The sequence below is a fragment of the Megalops cyprinoides genome, chromosome 1 (assembly GCF_013368585.1).
Source record: "Megalops cyprinoides isolate fMegCyp1 chromosome 1, fMegCyp1.pri, whole genome shotgun sequence".
Classification (NCBI taxonomy): domain Eukaryota; kingdom Metazoa; phylum Chordata; class Actinopteri; order Elopiformes; family Megalopidae; genus Megalops; species Megalops cyprinoides.
In genome coordinates, this window is record NC_050583.1 from 18,327,726 (window position 1) to 18,352,819 (window position 25,094).

Below are 25,094 nucleotides of genomic sequence, written 5' to 3' on the forward strand. Positions count from 1 at the left end.
GACTGCCGTGTCAACCTCCCTCGCTCCCGACTCCTGAGGGATGGAGCGTCGCTCGCGACTAAGCGCCTGAAAGAGGTGGATAACGCCACAGCCTCGGCGAGGAGAGTATCTGATCTCTCTCACACAACGGGCTCGGCCAGGCTTGTAAACACACAGAAACCAGAGGCAGCCCAGAGTCAGTGGTGCTGACAGCCAATCATATCGCCGCCACCCGAGCGCCCGGCGTCCACTCTTTCATCAGCTATGGTCAGCTCTTCCGGTCTCCGTCATGCAGAGCCACACACCCTCCTCCTCCTCCTCAGCGCAACTGTGAAATTCTAAATAGCCCCAGCGAGCAAATGTTCAAAACATATGTGCTCTTTTTATTCTGGTTTTCTGAAGGCATCTATTCATTAGCAAAAATCCCACATTAAATGCACACAAATGTTCTATGTACCAGCATATGGTGCTCTGCATTCTGACTGAAACAAAATACAGAAACAATTTAACAATTTAATTTGTTACAACCCCCCCCAACACAGACACTACAAGCTATTCTGTAGTACTAGAAATCATAGGGGGTGGGAGGGGAGAAAATGACTGTTTCCACACAACACAACACAACAGCTTTTCTCCAGTCCTGTCTTAATTAAAGCGGCTCGATACCCGAAGCTGGGGGAGAAGGCAGGGGTGCCACACGTTGAAATCCGGCGTGACTTTCTCCTGCAGGAAGCAGTTAATGAGGCCCGGCTCGAGCCTAGAAACACCACCCTCCCCAATCACAGTGATGAGCAAAACCACTTCAAACAAACAAGCCATGAAAAAACAGGCGAAGCTCTCCCCTGGAAAAACAAAACGCCGCTCCCTAATGCTGGCCAACAGTGTCTAATACCACTCTGTAACGCACAATGCACAAAACACAGCCTACTTAATTGAGCAATTCCAACCATGACAAATACACTACTGCAAGCACTTACAAAATGGCACAGCAGCCAGAGTAATGCACACCAAAAGATCACTCTGGTTCTGTAACCTGTAATATGATTTAAAGCAATACCAAGGCAACGGTTTGCCTCCAAAAAAAGGAATTAAGATACCGTGCAACATTAACTGTGCGCTTCTCTGTATTTCTATATTTAGCCATATATTTAGTCACCAAAGGGCCAATGCTTCAAACATTCAGCCATCTTGCAGCACTATGTTTGAATATTTGCGATAAAAATCTAGAGTGACTATCACAGAGAAAATGAACACATACCACGCTTATAACAATTTCAAAAATGACAACGTTGTAGGAGCCATGTCTTCTCATCATCACTTCCTGCAGCACAGCAGTAACCCCAAAGACTGCTCAACTGAGTCACTGGTCCTAGGGCCATATTTCTCTTCAAAAAATAACAAACAAACGGTGCACCTGAGTGGCTCAGACAGCGAGAGTACTTGTTTCAAGCACAGGCTGAGCCCAAGTTTTAAATCAACACTGCCATCTGACCAGAAGCCCACATCAGCAGACCAAACTGGTCTTGGTCCATTTGGAATAGCAGCATGCATATCCTAGTAGCTCTGCTCTCAACACCCTGTGACTCGTGTGGGTACCTACGATTTACTCCAATAGTGTATGGAGAATGTGCCTTCTGGTGCACTGTGGGACTTGTAGTGGAAAAGAGTCATGGTATGTGTACATACATATCGGGGATTGCATGCACCTCAGCCCATTCTCCTATAGGAGTTCAGCAGTCTTAGTCAAAAGCTTGAAAGCATAATGGTTGACTACTATATAGTAGGTAAAAAAAGAGAAAGAATGCAAACCAACAGCAAAAAATAAATGAAACTTTCCTAGCCTGCTTAACTGTTATGATGGTTTTCAAACATATGCGAGTTCAGGTAGATGTTCTCCAATGTATAAAAACCAATCTCTATTATTAATGTTACTGGGCACATACACAACAGTTCACTTCAGAGAGTTTTACTGATCAAAGCCCCGTTTGCCTCTTTGCTGACCATATTTACCAGATCCTGATTTAGCCTGACAATGTTCCCACTTTGATATCCTTCCACAGCACAATCTGGGTAGCGAGAGAGAGATTACTCTCGAAGTGCTTTGGCACCAGATTAATGATGGCTCCACTGTTCGGTAACCCTAGAAAAGGTGTGTTGCATCCCATTGAATGGTATGGGCTTCGGAGTGAATGGTATAGAGAAGGCCAAAGCTAATGTCAATAAATAACAAATTTGTGTGTAATCATATTAGATGTATAAGTATACCTTTTATGCACCACTCGATAAAAAATAAGTCTTGCATCAGCCATTTGCCATTAGATGGCAAACAATGAGACTGTTCCTTGAAAGTAAAATGAGGGTACACTGTCATCAATTAAGGAAACATGGAGGCAAATTGCTTTGCCACCGCCATACCTCAATGAACCCCAAATGGGAGAGGGTAACAGTATTAAAAGCATTCAAGTCATTCTAGCATGGCAGGTTTGCCTGCAGGCTAGTGAGGCTTGCAACTGTGTGCATTGCTTTGCCGTCACCAGCCCAGGAGCGGTACAGGGTGGCTTTGGCACTTCGGAGTCAGGTGTTTCAGCAGCGAGAGCTGTGCTCCCAGTGTTAAACTCCTCGGTGATAACTACAATTCACATCAGTCATCCGTGTAAGCCCACGGCATTAACTTCTGCTGGAACCACCTACAGCTATCACCACAGCAGACACTTTGAGCTGGTAACAACAGCATCTGTGCTTGTTTTGTTCCCCAAACCACCTCCAGCTCCTTTGTGTGTGTGTGTGTGTGTGTGTGTGTGTGTGTGTGTGTGTGTGTATGTGTGTGTGTGTGTGTGTGTTACAGCCAAGCAAATAGAACCTCTTGGACATCACATTCCTCTAAAAATACTCATAGAAAGAACGGAGAACAGGAAATTCATTCACCGTGATTACAACAGTCTGGAGTAGCTCTGAAGAAAATGTGGTGCTCAGCATCGAAGTTAAGAACAAGAAATGCAAGTCATTTTTTACACCACCTATTTGAAAAAAAAAACTCCCTTTGTCTTCCACCAACAGTTTACCCGAAGGGAAACAGCTTCAAGGTGCTATCAGCACTGAGGCACTTCTTCAAAGTGGCATTTATACAGATCCTGTGAAGGCAGCGCATGGGAGGAGATTGGTCACATGCCTGAGCGCGCAGGCAGACTGGGCTTACCTTCGGGGGGGATTGCTGCTGCTGCTGCTGCTGCTTGCTGAAGCCCTGTGGGTGCTGTGGCCGCAGGGCCCGTGGGATGAACTCGGGGGCCAGGGGGTTCAGCACGTAGGTCTTCTTCAGCTCCAGTGCCTCCAGCTGGGCCTTGATCTGCTCGAAGGTGATCCCGTGCAGGCTGCTGTTCTCGTGGCACAGGGAGACGAACCTCTCCCAGAACTTCCTGCATGACGACAACCAAACCGACAGAGCGCCGGCCGTCAGCACCCTCTCGCGGGCCCCAGACCGGCCAGCTCATACCAGCATAGACACGCCCGAGGTCGGAAGTCACGCCAGGCAGAGAGTATCACTTATTTCGAAGACAACAAAGACCAGGTCCATACGGTGAGATTTACTAAAACAATATGAAAGTTTAATTCATCAGTAATTGGGTAATGGGCAAAGGAGTGGTTTTGGGGTTAAAGGCTGAAATAATGCATCGGACTGTTTTTCCCCCACAAGCTAGAAACCACTCCATGTTTTGCGACACAGTTGGAAATTGTCAGAAATTACATTCATGGCATAGAATATTTTGTGTCACTGTAACTACATAGACAGGTCTGTGATTAGTGTTACTTTGGATGCACAGGGCCTCGTAGCTGACACAGTGCACTAGGCCAGGACCATGTCAACTGCTCTTAAAACACGCGCGCACAGTGTCGTCCTTAATGGGGGGGGGGAATGATTGTATAATACATGAATGAAGCATAAAGGGGATGAATTATTTCACAAGCAGTGCGGAGTTGTCAAATTCTTACGCATCAGGCTTATTCAAATAAAATCTTGGAAGATTGGGGGGATGAATAATTCACAGATTTGCATATTTACACGAAAAAAGGCGACTGAACCAAGGGACCCCGGCAAATAAGCTGTCAAGAACCTGCAGGAGATGGACAGATCCCCATTCAGAGCTACCTGTTCCCTAAATTGCTCCATGAATTAAAGAAAAAAAACACAGCGCGGGGACAGTCTGAATTGCCACCCCACTTCAGATCACAGGATCCTCGAAGAAACCAAGGAATTACTGCAGCTGGAGGTGAAATGAACAGTTCAGTTATTTAAAAAAGAGGAGATTCACTTATTATCTCATTTGGTTGAGACACCAGGCCGCTCGCCCTGAAGTGAAAACATACAGTGGGAGATCCACAATTAGGCCAGCATCATCCCCTCTCTCGGTGAGGCGGGAGAGCACGCGGAGAACGCAGCGTTATGACTCAAGTGACATTTGCCGTCTCCTATCATTGTTCCGGGGAGATGTGTGGAGTAATTGATCTGCAGTGACTTGTTAAAGCTATTTTTACCTTTCAGCTTCTCTTTAGACTTAATCGCCCTTCAATAGAAACGGTCTGAGGCTGGCCTCCGGCGCGACCCTTACTGTTTCTCCCTTCTCTTTCAATTACACCCATTTACGGCATCTCTTCTCTCTGACCCCGCAGAGTCCCGATCCAAACAGCCTACCTCAGATCCCTCCCTCTCGGTTGTGCAACACCTCGAAATCAGAACGAATTACTAGACGGTGCCCGATTATTCTGCATTAGCTGACAAGACACTTTGGCTTGCTGCGAATTAAGAGAAGAGCGTGCTTGAAAATGAAGGCCCTTTTGTGAGACAAGAACAATGGCAGAGTATAAAAAAAAAAAGAGTGCTAGCCTTCCCACAGGTGAGCGCTGTTTTTCCAGTGTCTGCAGTAGCCGAGAGTCTGACACCTAAGTATAGGTTGAGACATCACCTGTAAGCATTTGTGCCACAAGCCTTAACCTCCACCATTAGCCCGCGACAGCTACCACACTCAATGTGCAGAATCAGAGGGGGCGAGTCACACTATCCCACCCCCCCCCACCCCCCCCAATCCCCTCCCCACTCTCATTTAACACTGGCTCTTTATCCACAACCTGCCATTTCATCTCTGACGGGGAGCGCGGGAGTGGAGAGAGGAGATTCTGGCCGCGCGCTCCGGTCTGCTCTTTAAAGGCGACCGTTTGATCTGGGAGCACCCCCCCTCAGGCCGCCTCAAAACAATCCTTCCTCCCGAATTACCCACATTGATTTAATTGGCAGCTCTTCGAGTGACATTTCCAAACTGCTGTGGCCGGGCGGTCGCAATTGGCTGACGCGCAGCGGTTTCCATGGCGACGAGGGTACTGCAGCTGGGGTCGGCGAGCACCGGAGGGGGGTGGGGGCGGCGTTGAGGCTCAGAGCGCAGGGTGGCTGACAGTGCCAGGGGGACAGACTTTCCCATGAGGAAGGGGCGCTACCTCTAAAGTTTGTTAATGAGAGATCCTCTCATGTACTGTAAACAGCGATAAAAATCAATGTCTCACGGGCTCTGGAGTAGGAGGTGTGCGGCATCGATTGAAGAATACACACACGCCGCTTAAAGAATGCAAGTGACAACGCACGTCAGAACCGCAGCGCTCCTCCATCTTGGTTTCACCAACTTCACCTTATGTTCTGTTGCTTTTTTCCAGCAAGAACAGCACACCACTCTCCACAATTTAAACAATTTTCATTGGAGCAATAAACACACACCTGTCCATCTGCTGGTAAACACCAACCACTATCCAACAGACGCTGCAGACTATGATCAATGGCCACATCACCAATGAACACTGCAGTACAATGTTAATGTCTTCCCGGGAATTTCCAGTGTTTCCATATCAAGCAACAGAATGTCCAAGTGCCACTGTCTTTCCCTAGCTACTCAAACAGCATACAAGCTGACTGGAAAATGAAAGAGTCTCGACTGCATGCTTTAGAAGATATCACGTCATCAATATGTCATAATTGCTACCATAAATATACTCAGAACATTAAGCAACAACAAAGGATCAATGACAATGACAGAACTGTTAAAGGTACATAAACACATCTTGACTGACTGCAGGCAGCAATATTTTATACAGCAAGGAGGTGGATGCTTGCAGTTAGCTTATGGTTTAAGGCTGACAATAAGATGATTACAATTACAATAACAGTAGTTATTAGGGAAGCAGCAACGAAAGTGGAAAAGAAACATTCCATAAAATATGAGACCAAAGAAAGAAAGAAACAAAGCCAAGCCTTCTGGAGAAGATAAGGTGAGGGAGCACTTATAATTTGTTGATGGTGAAGGAAGACTGCTTAGATTTTACAGGCGTTCGGTTCACTTGAGGGGATTTATTATATGTGTTTTTTAACACTCGCACCTACACATGCACGCACGCTCAGAGGGAGCGATCCGTGATGGAATGGAAGCAGAACAGTGCGGTGGGGGGCAGGGAGAAATCCGATGGGGGTGGGGGATGGTGTGAGTGCATACGCAAGGGAGAGGGAGACATGCTGGCAGGCTTTCTACATTCAACTTTTACCAGGGAAAAGGAGCCCTTCTTCCAGCATTCTTCCAAACGAGTCAAATTAAAGCACACACTTTCTTGGCCTGCGTAATGACAGATCGTTTCAATTTCTGTCCATCAAAATGTTTAATGTTGTGCTAAATGAAGGAAAATTGCCGATAAACACAAACTCGTTTTCCCCTTCTGAATAGAGCGATTTAAGACATTGAAGTCCATTACATATTTAAGAGTAAATAGCCACTGTAATGAACAATCAGTGCATCTGTCTCATGCCTGCCTGCCCCAGAGAGCCACTCCGTCAACCCCTCTGTCCCAAAGCAGCACGCTGGGGGTTATCCAGGCAGGGAGACGTGTCCCCGCTGTGCCACATCTTCCTGCACAGCTGCCACCGAGAGGCCCTGTCTCCCCCCCCCCCCCCCCCCCCCCCAACACACACACACACACACACACACACACACACACACACACACACACACCCACGCTCTCCCCCTCCTCCTTCCTCTTTCTCTCCCTCTCTAGGGGGTTATGCCTTAACTGTCCAAGTCTGCAAGCATTAGGCTTATTCCCCAGACAAGTTCACAGGCCTCCAACAACCTCATTTAAAACCTGCACTACTTCCCGCCCTGCATGAGCCAACCTGTGCTTGATGGATTTTCAAATGCATGACAGGGGGAAGAATTCTGTGCAAGGTGAAGCAGGAAAACAGGCACGGCTGGTGGGGGAGGGGGCGATGGGGGGGGGGGGGGGGTGAGAGTGGGCCTGAGTTAAGGAGAGCATTCGGGCAATCCAGTAACAGAGGGTCAAACACAGGCAATTTCAAACCCGTGCTGCAACCAACACCTTCATTCTGTGTGTGGAGGGGGAGGGGGGGTCAAACACCATGGCAGAAATGCAGGGGAGCTCACAGATTCTCCCAATCTGCACGGCTGTTCATGGATGAGTCTTCTAAATACCACGTCGTTCTGGGTGAGCTGTGAAGCGTGGGGGTGCGAAAGATCAACCGGCCATCAATTTCTAAGCATCGCTGCCCATCACCCTTTTCACATTGTTACAGGGATGAAGCGGGCTCTGGGGAGGCAACGCAATTTCGAGCCCTCGTCAAATCGCAGGAACAGAGCCGGATGGGCGAATCATTCAGATAATTACTTGCAAGTGGCTTCAAGCAGAAAGGGAGCTCTCGCATCTCTGAAGTGGCAAAGATCGAGCAGCCGAAGCACAGATGAGCAAAACAGGGCAGCCAGCCTGATGTGAGCCTGAAGCTGAGGGACAGCCAGAGAGAGACTCTACCTGCATCTGCCCACAGAGCAGAGGGCAATGGGGTCTCCCACCACGGCTACCAGGGACTGGGCACGAGTGATGGCCGTGTTGAGCAGCTTGTAGTTGGACAGGAAGCCGTAGTCCAGGTCCTCCGTGGAGTCCTCCACCAGCTGCTCCTTCCTCTTGATGGCGGTCTGCTTGTGCTTGCAGGTGTGCCGTGTCCGCACCGTGCTCAGGAACAGCACCCGGAACTGCTTACCTGGAGAGAGACGTCCGATATTGCTCATATTCAGACAGGGATAACCACTCAGCTATCCCATCCCAACACACTCACACTCAGACAGGGTTCAGTACCCGGCAATCTCAACCAAACACTCTCAGACAGGGGTCACCACCTGGCAATCCCAACCCAACACTCTCAGACAGGGGTCACCACCTGGCAATCCCAACCCAACACTCTCAGACAGGGGTCACCACCTGGCAATCCCAACCAAACACTCTCAGACAGGGGTCACCACACAGCAATCCCAACCCAACACTCTCAGACAGGGGTCACCACCTGGCAATCCCAACCCAACACTCTCAGATAGGGGTCACCACCCGACAATCCCAGCCCAACATGCTTATTACTCAGACAGGGGTCACCACCCTTCACTCTGCACCCAACACACTCACACTCAGATGGGGCTTACCACCCAGCAATCCCTACGAAACTCTCTCACACTCAGAAAGGGGTCGCTACCCAGAACTCCCTAACCATGAGCCACTGTATCAAACTTGGAGTTTTTCCTGCTTCTCCTGGCTGCCTGCTTGGGGACCCAAAACCCAATTCAGTGGCTTTTTCCTCCTCATTTGTCAGCTCTTCTCACAGCCAGATCCCAGTTACACTACACATGGAAACAATCTGTCATTTGCTCACGTGGAATAAATCTCGAGCTCCGCAGCTGTCAGTACTTAAAAATTAATGAGCTAGACAACGGCTGCAATGGGGATTTTTTTGGCAGCCTTTCATCCCAAAGTGCAAATGTGAAGTAATTGACTACAAACTGGGGCTAATGGCGGCCATGTTCAAGGGGGTCGCCGAGGCTGCCGGAGCCAGGAGAGCAGCGAGACGGTGCCACCTGCCCCCCCCCCCCCCCCCCCCCCACTTACCCTGGACGTTCAGCACCCTCTCCACGCTGACCTCCGACATCCTCTTCTTGCGTAGCTCGGCGCGGATGCGGAAGACCTGGTCGGCGTAGGGGGACACCACCCCGATGCTGCCCTCGTCCAGCTTCCCCCACGCCACCGGCCACTTCTTCCGCATCTCCTCCACCCTCTCCACGATCTCAAACACCTGGGCGGGAGAGAGGACAGCCTGAGCGGAGCCATCGAAGTGAAGATCCCACCAACGCCACTGTATAAGCGCGGGTCAGGGCAGTTTTACGATGCAGCAGCAAACAGACAGAGATAACACTAACATTTTATAGAGGGGTAAAGCCAAACTTTCCAAATCCTGCAGTGACAAATTGGGTATTAAACTGAGGGCGAGTCATTTATACGGATCTCGGAGCGTATCCGTACGTGTCAGGCAATCTACCCGAGTTTAATTGGGCGTCACACGCAGCTGCTTTCAGACAACTTCAGGGGTTCCCCAGCATGCTCCTACCATTCAATAAGAGAAGCAGAGCAGGGGGCAGACCAACACCAAGATGTATTGAGCACGGTGGCGGGCCATAACGGTCTCCTTCTCAATAAGCAGGCCAACGTGGTTGTTTAACCAGAGGAGCATTATGTCTGCGCTCGTTTACAGCACAACCTCCTGGGAGGCTGTCCGGCGCTCGCGGCTTCGCAGCAGTCCGTGTCGGCGGAAGGGCTCCATCCACCGACATGGAGGCAAAGGCATTTCCACAGCAAATTTAAAGCAGGTGAGGCTGCAAGCAAGGCATTCTGATTGGCTGTGAAGGAGGAAAAGGTGAGGAAGGTACCTCGGCATTGTTGTAGTAGGCAGTGCTGTTCTTCTCCTGCACATCCTCCCCTCTCGCCGTGAAGAAGGTCAGGGGGTAGAAGTCCTTGTGCGAGGGCTGTTTCCCGCTGGCCATCAGCTTCCCATCATAGAAGAGCTCCGACGTGTAGCTGGGGTGGGGGGGGGGGACACCACAGGGCCTCAATTTTAACGCTCTTTAAAGGTCACATCTGCAATCTGCATTTCGGTTACATTTAGACTCACATGACAACGCTGATCTGACAGTCTAGCTTGTGTGTTCACCTTTATTATTGCTGGTCAAAATTACAGTCTTCCTGGCTAAAATTCTGTTCCAAACACATGGTCTCAGCTGAGCATCATGTTCCAGCAGGCTGTGTGTAAAAAGCAGATGATTTTCCTAATTGTGTGGAGAGGTTTTCACATACTGGTTTAATTTTGTGATAATAATCACAGCATGCTGAGCTAGATGCAGGGATCATAAGCATGGAGCTGCACCTACTGTGGTGGGAAAAGCACACAGCTTTGAAGAGAAACTGATCCAGTTCTTCAAAAATGTTGGATAGTTTTTTTCTACAATACAATGGCTAAAATGCAGCAGAGTATGGCGCAGAAGTTTAGCCTGCTTGAAAAGATGCTGATGGGTAATAAATATGTAGATTTTATGCGAAAGGAACCAAGACAAACAGATGCTGCGTCTCTTTTTCAAAGGACACAATATCACACCTATTTTGTATTAATTACCATTTAAACACTTCAGCAGACAAACCAAGGTCAGTTCACTTTTTCTCGAGTCATTTGACTTCCAAAGACTCAAGAACTTTGGAATGAAATCTGGCTATCGACAAGACACCTTCGGCGGAGCAACAAGAGGCAGGTTGGCAATTCACCGAGTTCATCTCGGTTTGGCACTTGGCAGGCGTTTAGTTGATGATGTCCCTGTGTTTTGTCCAGGCCTGATACCCTCCCCCCTCCCCCTCGGCCCCGGGAGAGAGGCGAGGCGAGGCGAGGCGGGCTCCGCAGAAGTGCGATGTGAAAAAGTTCACACCTACTTGATGATTGCCTCGTGGGAGCGGTAGTTTTCGCATAGCAGGATCCTGCAGGGGTACTCGGCGGGGTAGTGCTCGTAGAGGCGGTCCAACAGCGACACGTGCAGGTTCCGCTCCCGGGCGAACTCGCTGTACACGAACGGACTGAGCTGGTGGAGACAGGGGGGAGGAGGGTGAGGTCAGCGCGCTGCACGCCGGGACTACTTACATCCTTACTACCTGCATCCAGCAGCAGGCCTTCAATACCGCTTTAAACTGCTAACCCCCACAGAAATAGGTATATTGTTATCATTCTAGTTATCGCTATTTTTATATTTTAATCTATATTATGTATGTACATTATGTATGCACATTATTATTATCATTACTATATTTACTACTGAATCATATATCTAATATGATGCTGGTTTGTCACATAAAGCAACAATGAGGTTCCTCATTGTTGAAAAATGCATTTGCTATGAACAGTATTTCAGCGTTTAGGTATTTACCAGTTGCTGTGGTTACCTATATCCCCACCGAGCAGTAAGTGTCTCTTAGCTAAGAAACCATCAGGCAGCATACATGCCACATGGGATTTTAATCCTGAGCTGCACATGGAAATCCTCCACTGACTGCAGATATAGATTCCATAGCAATATGTGTCGTCTTCACATTTTTATGCGTTTTTCACAGGCAGCTGATCGCCTCTGGGCTCTGCCGGGCTTTGTGTCCAATGGTTACGACACTCTAGGCCTTTCCCAGGATAGCTGAAGCACTACTAGCTGTCAAAGGAATGCACAATTGGCCACTATCTTAGGTGTTTATATAAACAAATAGCCAATGGGAATGTGCATACCGGTCCGGAAAAAAAAAAAAACATTTACTATATATACAGTCGTGGGTTAAATGTAACTAATAGGAACATAATGCAACTGCAGCGCTAATGTTAGGGCTAAAAGATCATGCATATTGTCAATTCAATTAGCATAAGTAGATAACTGTGCATGTCTCAAAATAACATTAGAATAAAATATGGGACACAAACATTATCTTAAGGTGAGATATAATCTTTTTTTTATTCAAAAAAAATAAATAAATAAATAAACCAATTATTAGCTAATTAACTAATTAAGTATCTAAGAGCAGAAATTTGGCACAAAAACCCAGCGAGCTCCCCAGGAAATGAGATTGACACCCTTGGTCTATACAACATAAAGAACCCTCATACTGTTGAGTCTAGTCAATAGACAACACAGCTCCCACTCACAACTCATGTCTGGTGATTCAATACCGGAGCAAAACAGAGGAAATAAGGAAGAGTAAAGTGACGGCCAGGAGAGGGAGAAACAAAGGGCTCCGTAATCCTTGGCAACAGGCACGCTGCACAAAAACAATAGATTAGGCAACGGAGAGAGCGGGAGAGAGAAGGAAAAGGAGCTGTGAGGTGATTTCAATGCAGAATGCTTCTAATTTGCAAGGAAATCAGCTCCAAGTGAAGGGAACCTCCATAATTAAAACCATTTCGGTATTTGTTGAAATTCCAGGAGCTATCTTCTTTGAGGGCCTGTCCTTCACTCTGTCCTCTACACCAGCAGTAATTAAACACATTGGCCTGTGGAACTACTTTTCTCTGTGCCTGTTGGTCTGTCCCACTGTTGTACACACTCAGCTACAAGGGGATAATTACGAGAGGGGGGGGGGTCTAAGCCAAGTTTTGTTCTGCGGTTCAAGTTCAACAGAAACTTGTTTTAATGAACCCAAAGTTTGATCAATGGCTAATGATGAGGTAAGAAAAAAAAAACTGGTTCAACAGTTACAGTTACACAAGCCACAAACAACAAAAGGAGGAAAACTGGATTATGAAGGTACAGCTACGCACCTTAGCATCTTGAATTCTGAAAAGTATCACCTGGCTGCGTCTCCGTGGCATTTACCTGCATGTGGTCTCCTGCCAGCACGATCCGGGTGCTTTTGCTGGCCAGGGCGAAGGGCATGATGGTCTCACACTCCATGGCCTGCGCCGCTTCGTCCAGCAGGATGTGGGAGAAGAGACCTTCAGGCAGGGGAAAAGATGAAACATCAATGGAAAATCACCTTCTGGGCCGAAGAAATAATCGACAGGCAGTCCTGGATGATGGAAGCTCTTCGGCCCGCTGTGCCGTGGCGCGAGAGTCACAGCCAAACCTGCTGGGGATGGAGCAGTGACAAGCCAGCCCCTGTGTGGCAAGCGCTACTGAAATGTTCACAGGTAGCCTCCAAGGTAGGCGCATTTTTCAGAATCTGAGAGCTAAAACAACATTACATTATTGGCATTCAGCAGACACTCTTATCCAGAGCAACTTACATAGCTCATCATTTTTGACATGTTTTCCATTTATACAGCTGGATTTTTTCTGAGGCAATTCTGGGCTACCAGAAATGTACCTTGACCAAGGGTACAACAGCAGTACCCCAGCACTGCTGGGGTATATTTAATATACCCAAAAATATTACCAGCCATGTTTACGTTGGTGTCAGGGAGCTAGTTCCATCCATCAAATTCTTCAGCTAAGTGGCCATTCAAGGAAAACAAATTCTGATGAATATATATTTTTGCCAATTTTTTTCCACAACAGGGTACCCAGTAAAACCTCTATTGAGTGCTCTGCCACAGTCAGACTCAAGAGAGGGATTTGTGCTGTGAAGTTGGAGACCCTGAGTCTCCAGATACTGTCTCTATGTGGGAAGTGGGCCTATGTATATTTTATATACAGCTTCGCTTCAAAATCATCGGTAGCCTTCACCAGGTGCCTGTACTGTATTTGCTGGTTTAGTCATCATCAGGGACTAATGTTTCTCATATGTACAAGAGATCAATTGTTTAAATAAGAATATCAAATTCACAGCAGGGAAAAAAAATCATGACCATCTCATCCTTCAATGCGTTTTTCAATTCTGAAAACACTTGACTGAAAAATTTGAATAACTGTTGCACAACATTCACCCTCTCTAATGCATTTTTCCCTGCAAACTGATTTTTTTCGTTGAAAGTGATACTTCTTGAAACACTGGTAGACACTGAGTGTATGCCTAACTCCTGTTCAACTGTTCCTTCTATGTTCCACTCCTCACACTATGAAATTGACCATGTCATGTCCCCTCATTAGTACATAGCTACTGCACCAACAAAACTGATTTAGACTCACATTACATACAGTGAGATACAAGCCAGCTAAATACGAAGCTGACACCTACAGCTTAGAGAAAGGTTAGCAACAATACAAGCGGCAGGAAGAAAGGGAGGTGGAGGACTGGATCCTAGTTTCATACTGATAACCTAAAATACTACAAAAACTGCTTTCAGAACTGCCCGAATTCTGAATTATTTAAACTAAAGGAAAACTTTTCAACATGGATACCTACTGCCGTACAGCAACATCAAATTTTAGACTTTCAGCACAGTAACCCTTTAAGCTGTGTGGAGAGAAGCGCAGATCTGGAATATCCTGCGCTGAGGTCGTTTGATCCTCACTACCTTATCCTCCACACTCAAAAATTCAGCTTTAAACTGTCTTCAGTGCTGAGGCTGATTCATGCTTTAAAAGAGTGCAGTGGTAGAACTGAGCAGATAAAACAGCATAGCAAATTGCTGGGAGAGTCGAGCTACAGAAAGGAAAGAAACACATTTTAAAAAAAAATTAAGTTTCAATGTATCAAGACACCACCCTTAATTAAAAGGGTTACAGAGCGGTAAACTGTTAGTACGTCCTTGCATTATTCACTAAGTGCGGTGTACTTACACAGTACTTGCAGTCAATTTAATTACGTGCCACCAATTTAAAATAAAGTCTAATCCATTAATTCATCTGAGTAGTTCCTAAACTGTAGTCTATAAATCCGTAGTCTATAAAAAAGTTCATTTAACCCTCTGCAGCTCTGCTGAAAATCAATCTGAGTGCCAAAAGATACTGCTCTCTCAACTACACAACCAGCAGATAAACCTTGCCAGCATCCTCTGACCCTCTGATCCTCTAACCTGAAAAAACCGCCAGAAATACAAGCACAGACAATGGCAAAGGAATAACCAACAGAAACAATTAATCAATTATTTCATCCCTCCATACTGGAACAGGAGAGGGGGGGGAAGCTCTGTACTTTATTAGGAGGCCATGTTTATCGCCAAGGCAATGAACTTTACTGTACACCTGGGATTTGCTGCGGGCTTCCTAGAACGAGCAGGATATCGCATTAGCATACCTGCTATCTGTCATTTGGCTAACGACTGTGGTGGAAATCTGTGGAGCTCAGGGGGGGGCGGAGATGAGCTCACAGTGATTTGCCAGCCCTTTACCTCACACAAAACAGCCTCTTTAGACACGAACGCAACAGGCTCGGATTCAAGTTAGACGGCACAGGAAATAAACCCCCGAATACAATGAGGAGGGGAGATGCGTTTTGGTCTGAGGGGGTATGGCATTCGTGATTTGTTGCCTCCACAAAGGAGTCGCGGGCTCCCCCAAGCCTCATTTAAATCAGATTTTCATCAACAGCAAATGCACTGCTAAGGAGGATGAAACAGGAGCTAATATGTAAAGTGCGTTAGAGAGGCAGATGGTGTTTCCAAGCAACAGACAAACCTCTCAGCTGACGCATTAAAGCCGGTTATTAGCTCGCCCCGACAAATTGTTTTGATTTTAATGTCTTTTTGTGGACTTTAATAAGTTCTTCTGGAAGCGATGTCTCCTGTCCTCACCATTACAGAAACTTTCACTGCTCTAAGGCTCGTGGCCGTTTTCGCTCTGCGCATGAGAGTGCGTGTCTGGACCACTACAGATATCTTCATCCTGCCTTTTTACAGACTTAGAGAGTGACGTCTCTGGACATCGACAGGGCGCTGTAGACAGTCTGACTGCAGGTTAAGTGACCCGTTCGCATGTCACTCACCGGGCTCCAGGTCCAGCTGACACAAGTACTGGGAGGTGCTGAGGGTCACCACCACCACCCTGTGTTTGATGATGTCCTCCTTCTCCGGCATCTGGAAAGTGAACTGCGTGCTTGAGATCAGACAATACTGCTGCACGACAGCGTGAACCGTCTTCACCCAACGGTTCCTGAAGTATACCCTGCGGAGGGAAAACCGGAGAGCGACAAAGTCAAGGCTCAGGCGATGGGGCTGTACATTTAGTGCAAGTTTACGACTCAGGTCTATGCAAGTAAGACATGTAATACTAAAAGCAGACATTTTAAGCCAGTTCAATCCAACAAAGTCCCCAATCCAGGTAGGATATACATTTCAATGCAACCAAGAGCTTCTATTTGAACTAGCAGCACTGGTAGGACACTGACACCTTAACCCTAGATCAGCTACACCTGAGTAGGGCCATTGGAATTTCCACAGCTGAACACAGGCGTGTTCATCCTGTAAAATATCCTCGCCAACAGAAGTGTTTAACAATAATTCCAGCTAACAATGCTCTTCCTGAACATCCTAGTGTGAGTTACTGATGACAGGTGAGCATTACCCTCCTCTGCTCTACTATATTCGCCACCATCTGTTGCGCTGTTTGCATCAAGAAGCGAGCCACCACATTGAGGCGTTCCAACGGAACACTTGGATCAGAGAGATGTGTACCCTGGACCGAGTGAAATTCACATCCAAACCCATAAGTCATAACTCTCTGTCACAAGGGACCCACTCAGCTCGGATCAGTGAGACAGCCACTCGACCGCAAGCTCATGAAAAGGATCGGCACCCCAGAGAGCGGATGGGGGGAGGGATGAGGAGTCAAGCCACCTTGGCTCAGAGAGGAGCGAGGCTGGCGGATGCACACAGCGGCCGGCCAGACCCGCGCCACCCCAGCCGAGCCGGGGGGGGGGGGGGGCGCCCAGCTCCACGCTCACAGAGGCAGCTGTGTGATGCGCTGATAAGGGCGCTTGATGGAGCGACGCGAGGGCCGCGAATCTGACATCCAGGACTAAGCACAGCTGCTGCTCTTTCGAGGCACTAGACCCGCGTGTGGAAACGGGAACCAAAACGCAAGCGTGTACTGCAGGTCTCCCCAGAGAAACAAATAAATAATGAAATGCAGCGGGGAGAGAGGCAAGCCGACGCCAGGAGGGCAGAGCGTGAAGACGAAATTGGCGCTCATCTCCTCACAATGGGGAAAAAAAAAAAAAACCACAGCATCCAGCCAACACGTTCCAACACCACAGCTTTGTGGTATTCTGAACCAGCTGTGCAGATCAAGCCACAGCCGAACTGGAGGTGGATTTCACTGGATACAATGGAGGTGGATTTCACTTGGATAAATGCAACTAAGTTCCTCTATGGTAAATACCCATGTCACCAAAAGACAGGACAGATAACAACGGCACATCTAAATTTCAGCTAACAATTGTCGGGTAAATGTAAAATCCATAATAATTCACCTTTATTATTTTCTGATTTAGACACTGCATCACATATACCTGACAGTGAGTGACTGGCTAACGGCTCTGATGAAGTACCACATTGCTGTTACTGAAGTCATCTGAAAAGTAGATCCAGGCAGAGCCCTTACTTACCTGAGAGGCCTTGCATGTGGATTGCCTGCTTCAACGTATGGGTGAAGATAATCTTTTATGTACAAATCAGCAGCACTGTTGGAGTGGGTGCAAATGAGGACCCTGGAAAAAAAGAAACAGTCATCTTACAGAGCCGGGACTTTGGACATTTTCAAACCGTTAATGCATTGGGGTCTGAAAAAAGTACGACTGTACGCACTGAATTATTTCAAAAAAGCAATCCTAGCAACAACTTTAATTCATCATATTTTCCACCAAACTTAGTTAACAGTAACACTTCCACTCTGAAGTGGAGGTCATCACTAACTAGCTCACTGGTGACAATTTTGCATTAACAGAGCATTTGAAAAAGTGGGCAGGAGGGAGTGCTGTAAATTAGGCTGTTGGCTTGTTAATTGTGTTGAGATAGCTAGCTAATGGAATTAAGACAGCATGCATACATCTAACTAGCCAGCTGCATTTGCGGTAGTTTCTAACCAAAGCCTCTCATCATTTGCTACGCATAGTTGCTTTCACTGAAGGTACATTAGAAGGGCTTCTTCTGAGCTCATAATTTTTGATCATTTGAGAGAATACAACAGAAAAGACTACCTAAAATCAAAGGGCAAGACCACCGCATTCTGTCGGCCTTAGGGTTTTTAAAGGTCCCGTCTATTTTTTTCCCCTCTCAATGGAGTAAGCTGTCTTGCCAAGTACAACTTCTAGAGCCATCAAGAATACAATATATATTCATATTTTGTCCATCCAGTTTTTCAATTTGGTACACTGATGCATTTCCTTGCTCTGTAAACTTCACCTGTTAAAGTCATAATGCAAATGAAGTGGATTTTCGAAGGATAATATCCACAGTGTCACTGACTAAAACACATTTTATGAATAACTTGCTATGTAAATAAACTCTTCTAATCTAATATTAACAATTAGGTTCACATAATATTGATGTCATTCATCACTTTAAACTGTACTGTTACAGTATTGTGAACGCTGATAATTCATCCGAGCTGATCTAGTTAAAATGACATTTTCTCCATTTCTCTACCATTGATGGAGGGTTTGTGAATCATCTTGCATCTACATTTTACATATCCATTATTTATGTTTTCCATAGAATATTCAACGTATTCGGCAAGATAGTTCAACTGCAATTAATATTGCATCCATCTACATCTTTGTAATATTTTTTATTATGCATCAGCCATTTCCCTTTAAAAAAAGCATCACATTTTTGTTCATGCCCAGGCGGTAAACCTAAATGTGCTGTATTCATTTTTAATATGGCGCAAACACCATTTAGTCTGCCCTCTCTCCCAGCACATCCAACTTTATTTCACCCATGAGTATCTGCTTTGCATGAGGGCATCTCCAGCGTGCAGGTCAGTCTGTAATAAACGCTCTCTCCGCATTCGAAGTGCTATGTGCTGCTAATCTCTTCACTGTAGCATGCACGGTACTATTGACGTTTCCATACATTTCTATTGCTCACTTTACACACTGAACCCCCGCCCCCCCCCCCCCCCCCCCCCCCCCACTGTCCATAAGGTACTCTACTTTCAAACAATACCTCTAAATTAGGCCAGAGCTGCACACCCTTTATAACCAATCAACTTGCAAATGACTTAACTGATGCATATTTTCATTTCACTCATGTAAACCATCAATTTGCAAGCCTATTCACAGCATACGCACAAATAATTATTGATCAGCTGTAAAGCAGTGTTTATGTAATGCTTATGTAAGACTAAAATCCCATCCACGCAACACTGCGGTCCCACAGCGGCTCATGCTCACCTGGTATCCTGCTGCCTGAGGATGTGCTTGACCGCCTGCGCCAGGGTGAAGGTCTTGCCCGTGCCGTAGGGCCCGATGATGAGCACTGGGGGCAGCTGGATGGAGAGGGGCGTGGTGATTGCCAGGATGGCTTCCTTCTGCTTGGCATTGAGCCGGGGGTCCAGCTGCTCGTCCCATTGCCTGTGGAGAGGAGAGGAGACGCTTGAGGCGATTCAAGCCCCAGACACGCAAGCCTCACTTTGCAAGGGGCTGCCACTGCACACACGCACAACACACACACACACACACACACACACACACACACACACACACACACACACACACACACACACGCACGCACGCATGTACAAGCAAACAGATGCACATATGCACACAGGCGCATATATGTATACCCATGCATACTGACACATATGCACGCAGACAGGCTTACACAGATACAATCTATGGTGACATAAAGGTCATAAAGGTACTGCCACCTCGAACCCTAGTCAACTTCTCCATGCCTATTCAAGCTAAATAGAATAGACACATTGGCTTGCTGAATCACAATTTAGCATTACAGAGAGGAGTCACACATGTGCAAATTGGAAAGAGGGAGGTTATTTGGGATTGAACATTCAGGGCAAGGTTTTTTTTTTTTTTTTTTTATAACCAGCCTCTTTAGAGTGAGGGCCAATCAGACTGAATGTACAGCGAACCCATAAGCCAGCACAGAGCGCAGAAACAGCTTGAACATTCTTTCCTGATCCAGTGATGATTTTAGGAAAGGGGAAGAGATCAGTGGAAAAGATGGGCTACAGCTTCAATGTGGTCTGGAGATGGAGGAGTAATGAGGTCTCCGTAAGGGTCCAAGCACCACTGCTGCAATTCTTTGTGATCAAAGCCCCACTTCTGGACTGCAGGTGGGAGGCCAGGGCAGATTCGCTAATTAGGTCACTGTTCCCTGTCAGGTCTTAACACTCAAAGAACCCAAAGAGGGGAGGAAAGGCACTATCCAATTAAGGACTGCAGGCTTATTAATTAACAGCTCAAGTGACATTCTGTACCTTCAACGGTTTAAGCAAAGACCCGATTCCAGCACAGACCCCAGACATGTATTTACGCATCATTTAAACAAAGAGTGAGACAGCATAATATTTAACATCTGGAACATTTATCAACTCAGATAAACTGACACGAATGTGAGCTTTTTTGAATAAATAAAGCAGCTCTGCTAACACTGTCTCGAATATGAAAGAATGACAAGTAGGAGGGATTTCTCTGTCACTGGCTCATCAAATAGGCCTTAATGCCTTGAACAACAATGTGTGAGGAGGCAGACTCACTATATAGGTTTCTTTCAAGGCGTGCTGTGTGTTGCATCCTTTTGCAGTTGGGTGAGATCTTACCTCTCCCCAGGCAGGGGCCACACAGCAGTTTAAAACTTGTGAAAGTTTAATTAGAGTGAACACATCTGTTTCTGCAGTGCAGCTTGGTTGTTTGAGGTGCAAACACACCAATGGTATTACAACTGTGGGATAGCGGTTTGTTCATTTGTCATCGGGCTGCGGCTGTGCTGTATTCTAGGGCTCTGTTGTTACAAAAAAAAAAAACAGTCTGACTCATAAAGCATGCAGGATCCTCCACCTGACAGAGAAACTGAGAGAGAGCCTTTTCATATTTTCTTATTTGTCTGGAATGCCTAGACCGCCTAACTCCTTTCTGTAGTATACACTGTGGACAGGGGGGTTTTCAACCGCACCACTAGCAAGACAGTTTCTCCTTTTGTTTCATGTTTTGCTTTCACCTAATGATTTCCCTACTGAACAAACAAGCATGAAGGAGACGGGAGACTGCACGCTGGCAGCGCTGGGTGAGAGGTGTGATATGGGTGGGCTGGAGTAACAAAACTGCTAAACAAACAAACATTTTAAACTATATCTGTATATATACACTATATGAACAAAAGTATTTGGCCACACCTGTTTTTCAGGGTTTGGGCTAGGCCCCTTATCTCCAGTGAAGGGCAATCTTAATGCTTCAGCATATCAAGACATTTTGGACAATGCTATGCTTCCAACTTTGTGGCAACAGTTTGGGGAAGCCCCTTTGCTATTCCAACATGACTGTGCCCCAGTGCACAAAGCAAGGGCTATAAAGACATGGTTTGATGAGTGCGGTGTGGAAGAACCTGACTGGCCCGCACAGAGCCCTGATCTCAACCCCATCGAGCACCTTTGGGATGAACTGGAACGGAGATTGCGAGCCAGGCCTTCTCGTCCAACATCAGTGCCTGACCTCATAAATGCTCTATAGAATGAATGGGCACAAATTCCCAGAGAAACATTCCAAAATCTTGTGGAAAGCCTTCCAAGAAGAGCGGAAGCTGTTATAGCTGCAAAAGGGGGACCAACTCCATATTAAAGTATATGTATTTGAATACAATGTCATTACAATGTAATGGTCAGGCGTCCAAATACTTTTGTCCATATAGTGTATATAGTAGTTTTTTGTATACATATATATAAATATATATATATACATACACACACATACATATGTATTTATATATATATATATATATATATATGCTTAGAGACCACCCTTACCCAATCTTCTGTCATTTTTACAGTTCTTTCCCACTGGTGATTGTGGTAATTTCATCAAACTTACAAAAGAAGCAATCTTTAAGTCCAGTCTCCCTCCCTCCAAAAATGATGCAGTGCCACACACCAGATGCGAAAATCGTCCACTGAAAACAGCCTGCGACAGCGGTCAGAGTCGAAGTGGCAAGCCGTGGCACAATGAGCAATCAGACTGAAACTCCTGCAGACTTGGTACGTTTACAATTCCACTCTCTCCCACACAGACCCCTGACAGTTTGCACACCTGTTCCTGAGTCAGAAAAACTTACAGAGTATCTGCTTCTACAGGGCTGTGCAACAAAACTGTCAAAACCTGAATTCAACTGGCAGCTGAATTAGTCTTAAATATATAAACATTTAAGGGGCTATCATGCCCCCTAAATAAATTACCAGTGCTTAAAACTTTAATCCTCAAGTAGTTTTACTAACTTTTTTCCCCACCGCAGATAGCGTAGAACTGCAAAAGTAAAGGATTAACCCTCGCTGTCGATTCTTGTCAGTAAAGATTAGGCTGCTTCATAACCTTCCTCATCAGTCAAGCCACACAAGTGGCATCTTAAGCTGGCAAAACTGCCGCAGGGCCTCCAAAATAATCACAAAGTCAGCAAGGGCAACTAGTTTGGTAACCTTTCCATGAGGAATGCTGTCATTTCAGAACGCTGGCTTTAGCAAAAGATTTAGCAAAGTTTGAAAAATGCACACCACTGCTGGCGACCAGGCCAGGCATTTAAAGAACATTTTTAACCACTTTTAACCTCTTCACACAAGGGTCGCGTTCTAAATTTTGAACCACTGTCGGAGCAGCAAGCACTCTCACACCTATTCCAAGATGGAGATCAAGCATTTCAATGGGCCATTCTAGTTGAGAAAGCCCGCAAAATCTTCAAGGTACTACGTAAGGTAGGTTTGGTGGAACCTGGGTATAGCCATCTTCATCTCAAAATGAACCTTACTTCTGTACCATCCTAACATGTTTTCTTTGAAGTTGTCATAATAATAGGTGATGGAGGAAACTGACAAAAAGTCAACACTGATTACAATAGTTCCAGTTTTATGTTTGGTTTGTAAAGTCTGTAAAGTCATCTTATTGTAACACTGGCATGTATGGAATATTTCCACATTGCTAATGTGTTTGAAAAAAGCGACTCATCCAAACACACTTTTGTGGTGCAGAGGCATCTGCAGTGCATTTCTTCTAAATTAGTTTTAATTTAATGTTAATTATTGATGCTTCGTCTGAAGAGCGGTAAATCTCTTGGAAAAAAAGAAATGAATATTTCGAATCATAGGAACTCTACCATCAGTGCCCCCTCCAAACATACTTATGCATAAGCAAAATATTTTCTTTCTTGGGTTATAAATATTTCATTCATTTTAAAAGTCGAAAGAGCAATTTCCCTTTTCGTCGAAAAGTTAGATATGCAAATCACAGAGTGCAAAACACATTTTCACACACTATCTGCACACATATCCACCGACACTGATGAAACATTCGCAACACATGTTGAAAAAACCTAATGACAGGCCTGTGTACTGGCCTAGTGAAGCAAAACAAACACTGAGACCTTGTTTCACCACCAGCTCAAATAAACACCATCAACTAGGGACCCTGAGCCTGAAATAAAGTCCCTGATATTTCATCAAGCTTAACAATAACATTTCAAACCAACTCGAAACACAAACAGGTTACAGCAGATGATCATAAACACCCATTTAACAACAATGGGTGGCAGTGTGGCACGGTGGTAAGGAGCAAGACTTATAACCAAAAGGTTGCCAGTTCGATCCCCTAGAACTGCCACAGTAAATATCCAGCTGTTTAAATGGGTAGTACGTAAAAAATTATAACCTATGTAAGTTGCTCTGGATAAGACTGTCTGCTAAATGGCAATAATATAACGTAATGTAACATCTGAAAACAACAACAAAAAATGACCATTTAACTGGAATATATGTGAATGCTTGGGATGTCGGACAGCTTCACAACTTCATCACAGCCGTTTCTAACCGAGCAGTTCTTAACCAAGCAGCTCCCACACCATGCCAGGACAGGGCTGAACGTGAGGCAGGATACCTGTTGGGGCTCCAAGGGATGGTCGGGGTCAGGCTGACGTCAGGAAACAGGATGCCGTTGTCCTTGATGCGGTCCAGGGCATAGTGCATCTCACAGAGCGGCAGACGGTTCAGCTGGAACTGCAGCTCCACCTGCAAGCGCAGACAGGAGATCCACATCTACATTTCCAAGCATTCAAGCATGCTAACCACCATTAAAATTCTGTTAAATGAACACGAACCAAACCGCAGTACTCAAGAAACAGAAAATGAAGTCAATACAGAAGTGATTAATTAAAGATCACTACGAACCAAAGGAAGGGAAAACTGGCCACATGGATCCCCCTTTTCCTGTAGCAATTATGGTTACTGTAATTACTTAACCCACTTTTTATCATGGTGACACTGCTGCAAATATCATTTGATGTAACATTCTGCATCACTGTAATTGGGAGAAAGAGCTGTGTGACTGAATGTCAAACTCTGTTAGTCATCAGTCATTTTAAGAAACAGGTAAGAGAGAGTAAATATACCAACAATAAACCACCACAAGTAATCCCTCATTTCATTATATATTTAATTGGCATAGAAACAGTGACTCAATAGGCTAGACCACACTCCATTATATAGACTGCACAAACTAGCTTCAAAACCATCCCAACATTAAGGTTGGTGTTGGCACAATATAACCACTACAAAATATAAAAAAGACTGAAGTCACTGACACTGAATACAACAACACTGAAGTCACTAATGGTTTCCTGTCTTTTCCTCCATGAGAGTATTGTATAGAGTACTGGTTGTTGACTTCAGAAAGCATGGGAATTTTTTTTGAAAATTTGTTTGCTCAAAAAAAAAAAAAATAAAACCCACCACAAAAAATGCAACAAAAAGGCAGCAATTTCAGTGGTCAATGGCAGTCATCTTGAGGAAATACAAATGGTTTAAAACTGTCAAAAGCACAATACATGCACTGGAGTGGAAATGGTGATGACACCAGCGTATGCTGGAATCCTCAGGAAGACCTAACATCTCCAATATCACACAATTTCCAAAGCGTGGCCAACGCTCCCTTCCACAACCTGCCCTTGATTAAAATAAATAAGGTATAAATGACCTCTCCCTTTTTAAATGCCGAGCAGCGTGTGAACACAGGGCAATCCCTCCTGTCATCCTCTCTTTGTAGGCCATCCTGTTTGGCAGCTGGGACTCTCAGATGACAAAAGGCCGGGGGAATCCTCCACCACGATTCAATTAAATTTCTTAATGACGAGGGCTGGCCGCAGAGTCGCGGGG

At 45.8% G+C, this 25,094-nt stretch overlaps 1 protein-coding gene across 2 annotated transcripts in view; it reads right to left on the minus strand.

Annotated features, from left to right (window-relative positions):
- helz (helicase with zinc finger) overlaps positions 1-25,094 on the minus strand; it is a 60,396-nt gene that overhangs the window by 14,076 nt on the left and 21,226 nt on the right. For both annotated transcript variants that reach the window (XM_036539858.1, XM_036539867.1), the window contains exons 13-22: positions 23,821-23,951; positions 19,123-19,302; positions 17,335-17,436; positions 15,715-15,893; positions 12,726-12,844; positions 10,813-10,958; positions 9,765-9,912; positions 8,950-9,133; positions 7,828-8,056; positions 3,176-3,392 (exon numbers count right to left, since the gene is read on the minus strand). In XM_036539858.1, the coding sequence (XP_036395751.1) occupies positions 3,176-3,392; positions 7,828-8,056; positions 8,950-9,133; positions 9,765-9,912; positions 10,813-10,958; positions 12,726-12,844; positions 15,715-15,893; positions 17,335-17,436; positions 19,123-19,302; positions 23,821-23,951 (1,635 nt within the window). The remainder of the gene's footprint in view (positions 1-3,175; positions 3,393-7,827; positions 8,057-8,949; positions 9,134-9,764; positions 9,913-10,812; positions 10,959-12,725; positions 12,845-15,714; positions 15,894-17,334; positions 17,437-19,122; positions 19,303-23,820; positions 23,952-25,094) is intronic.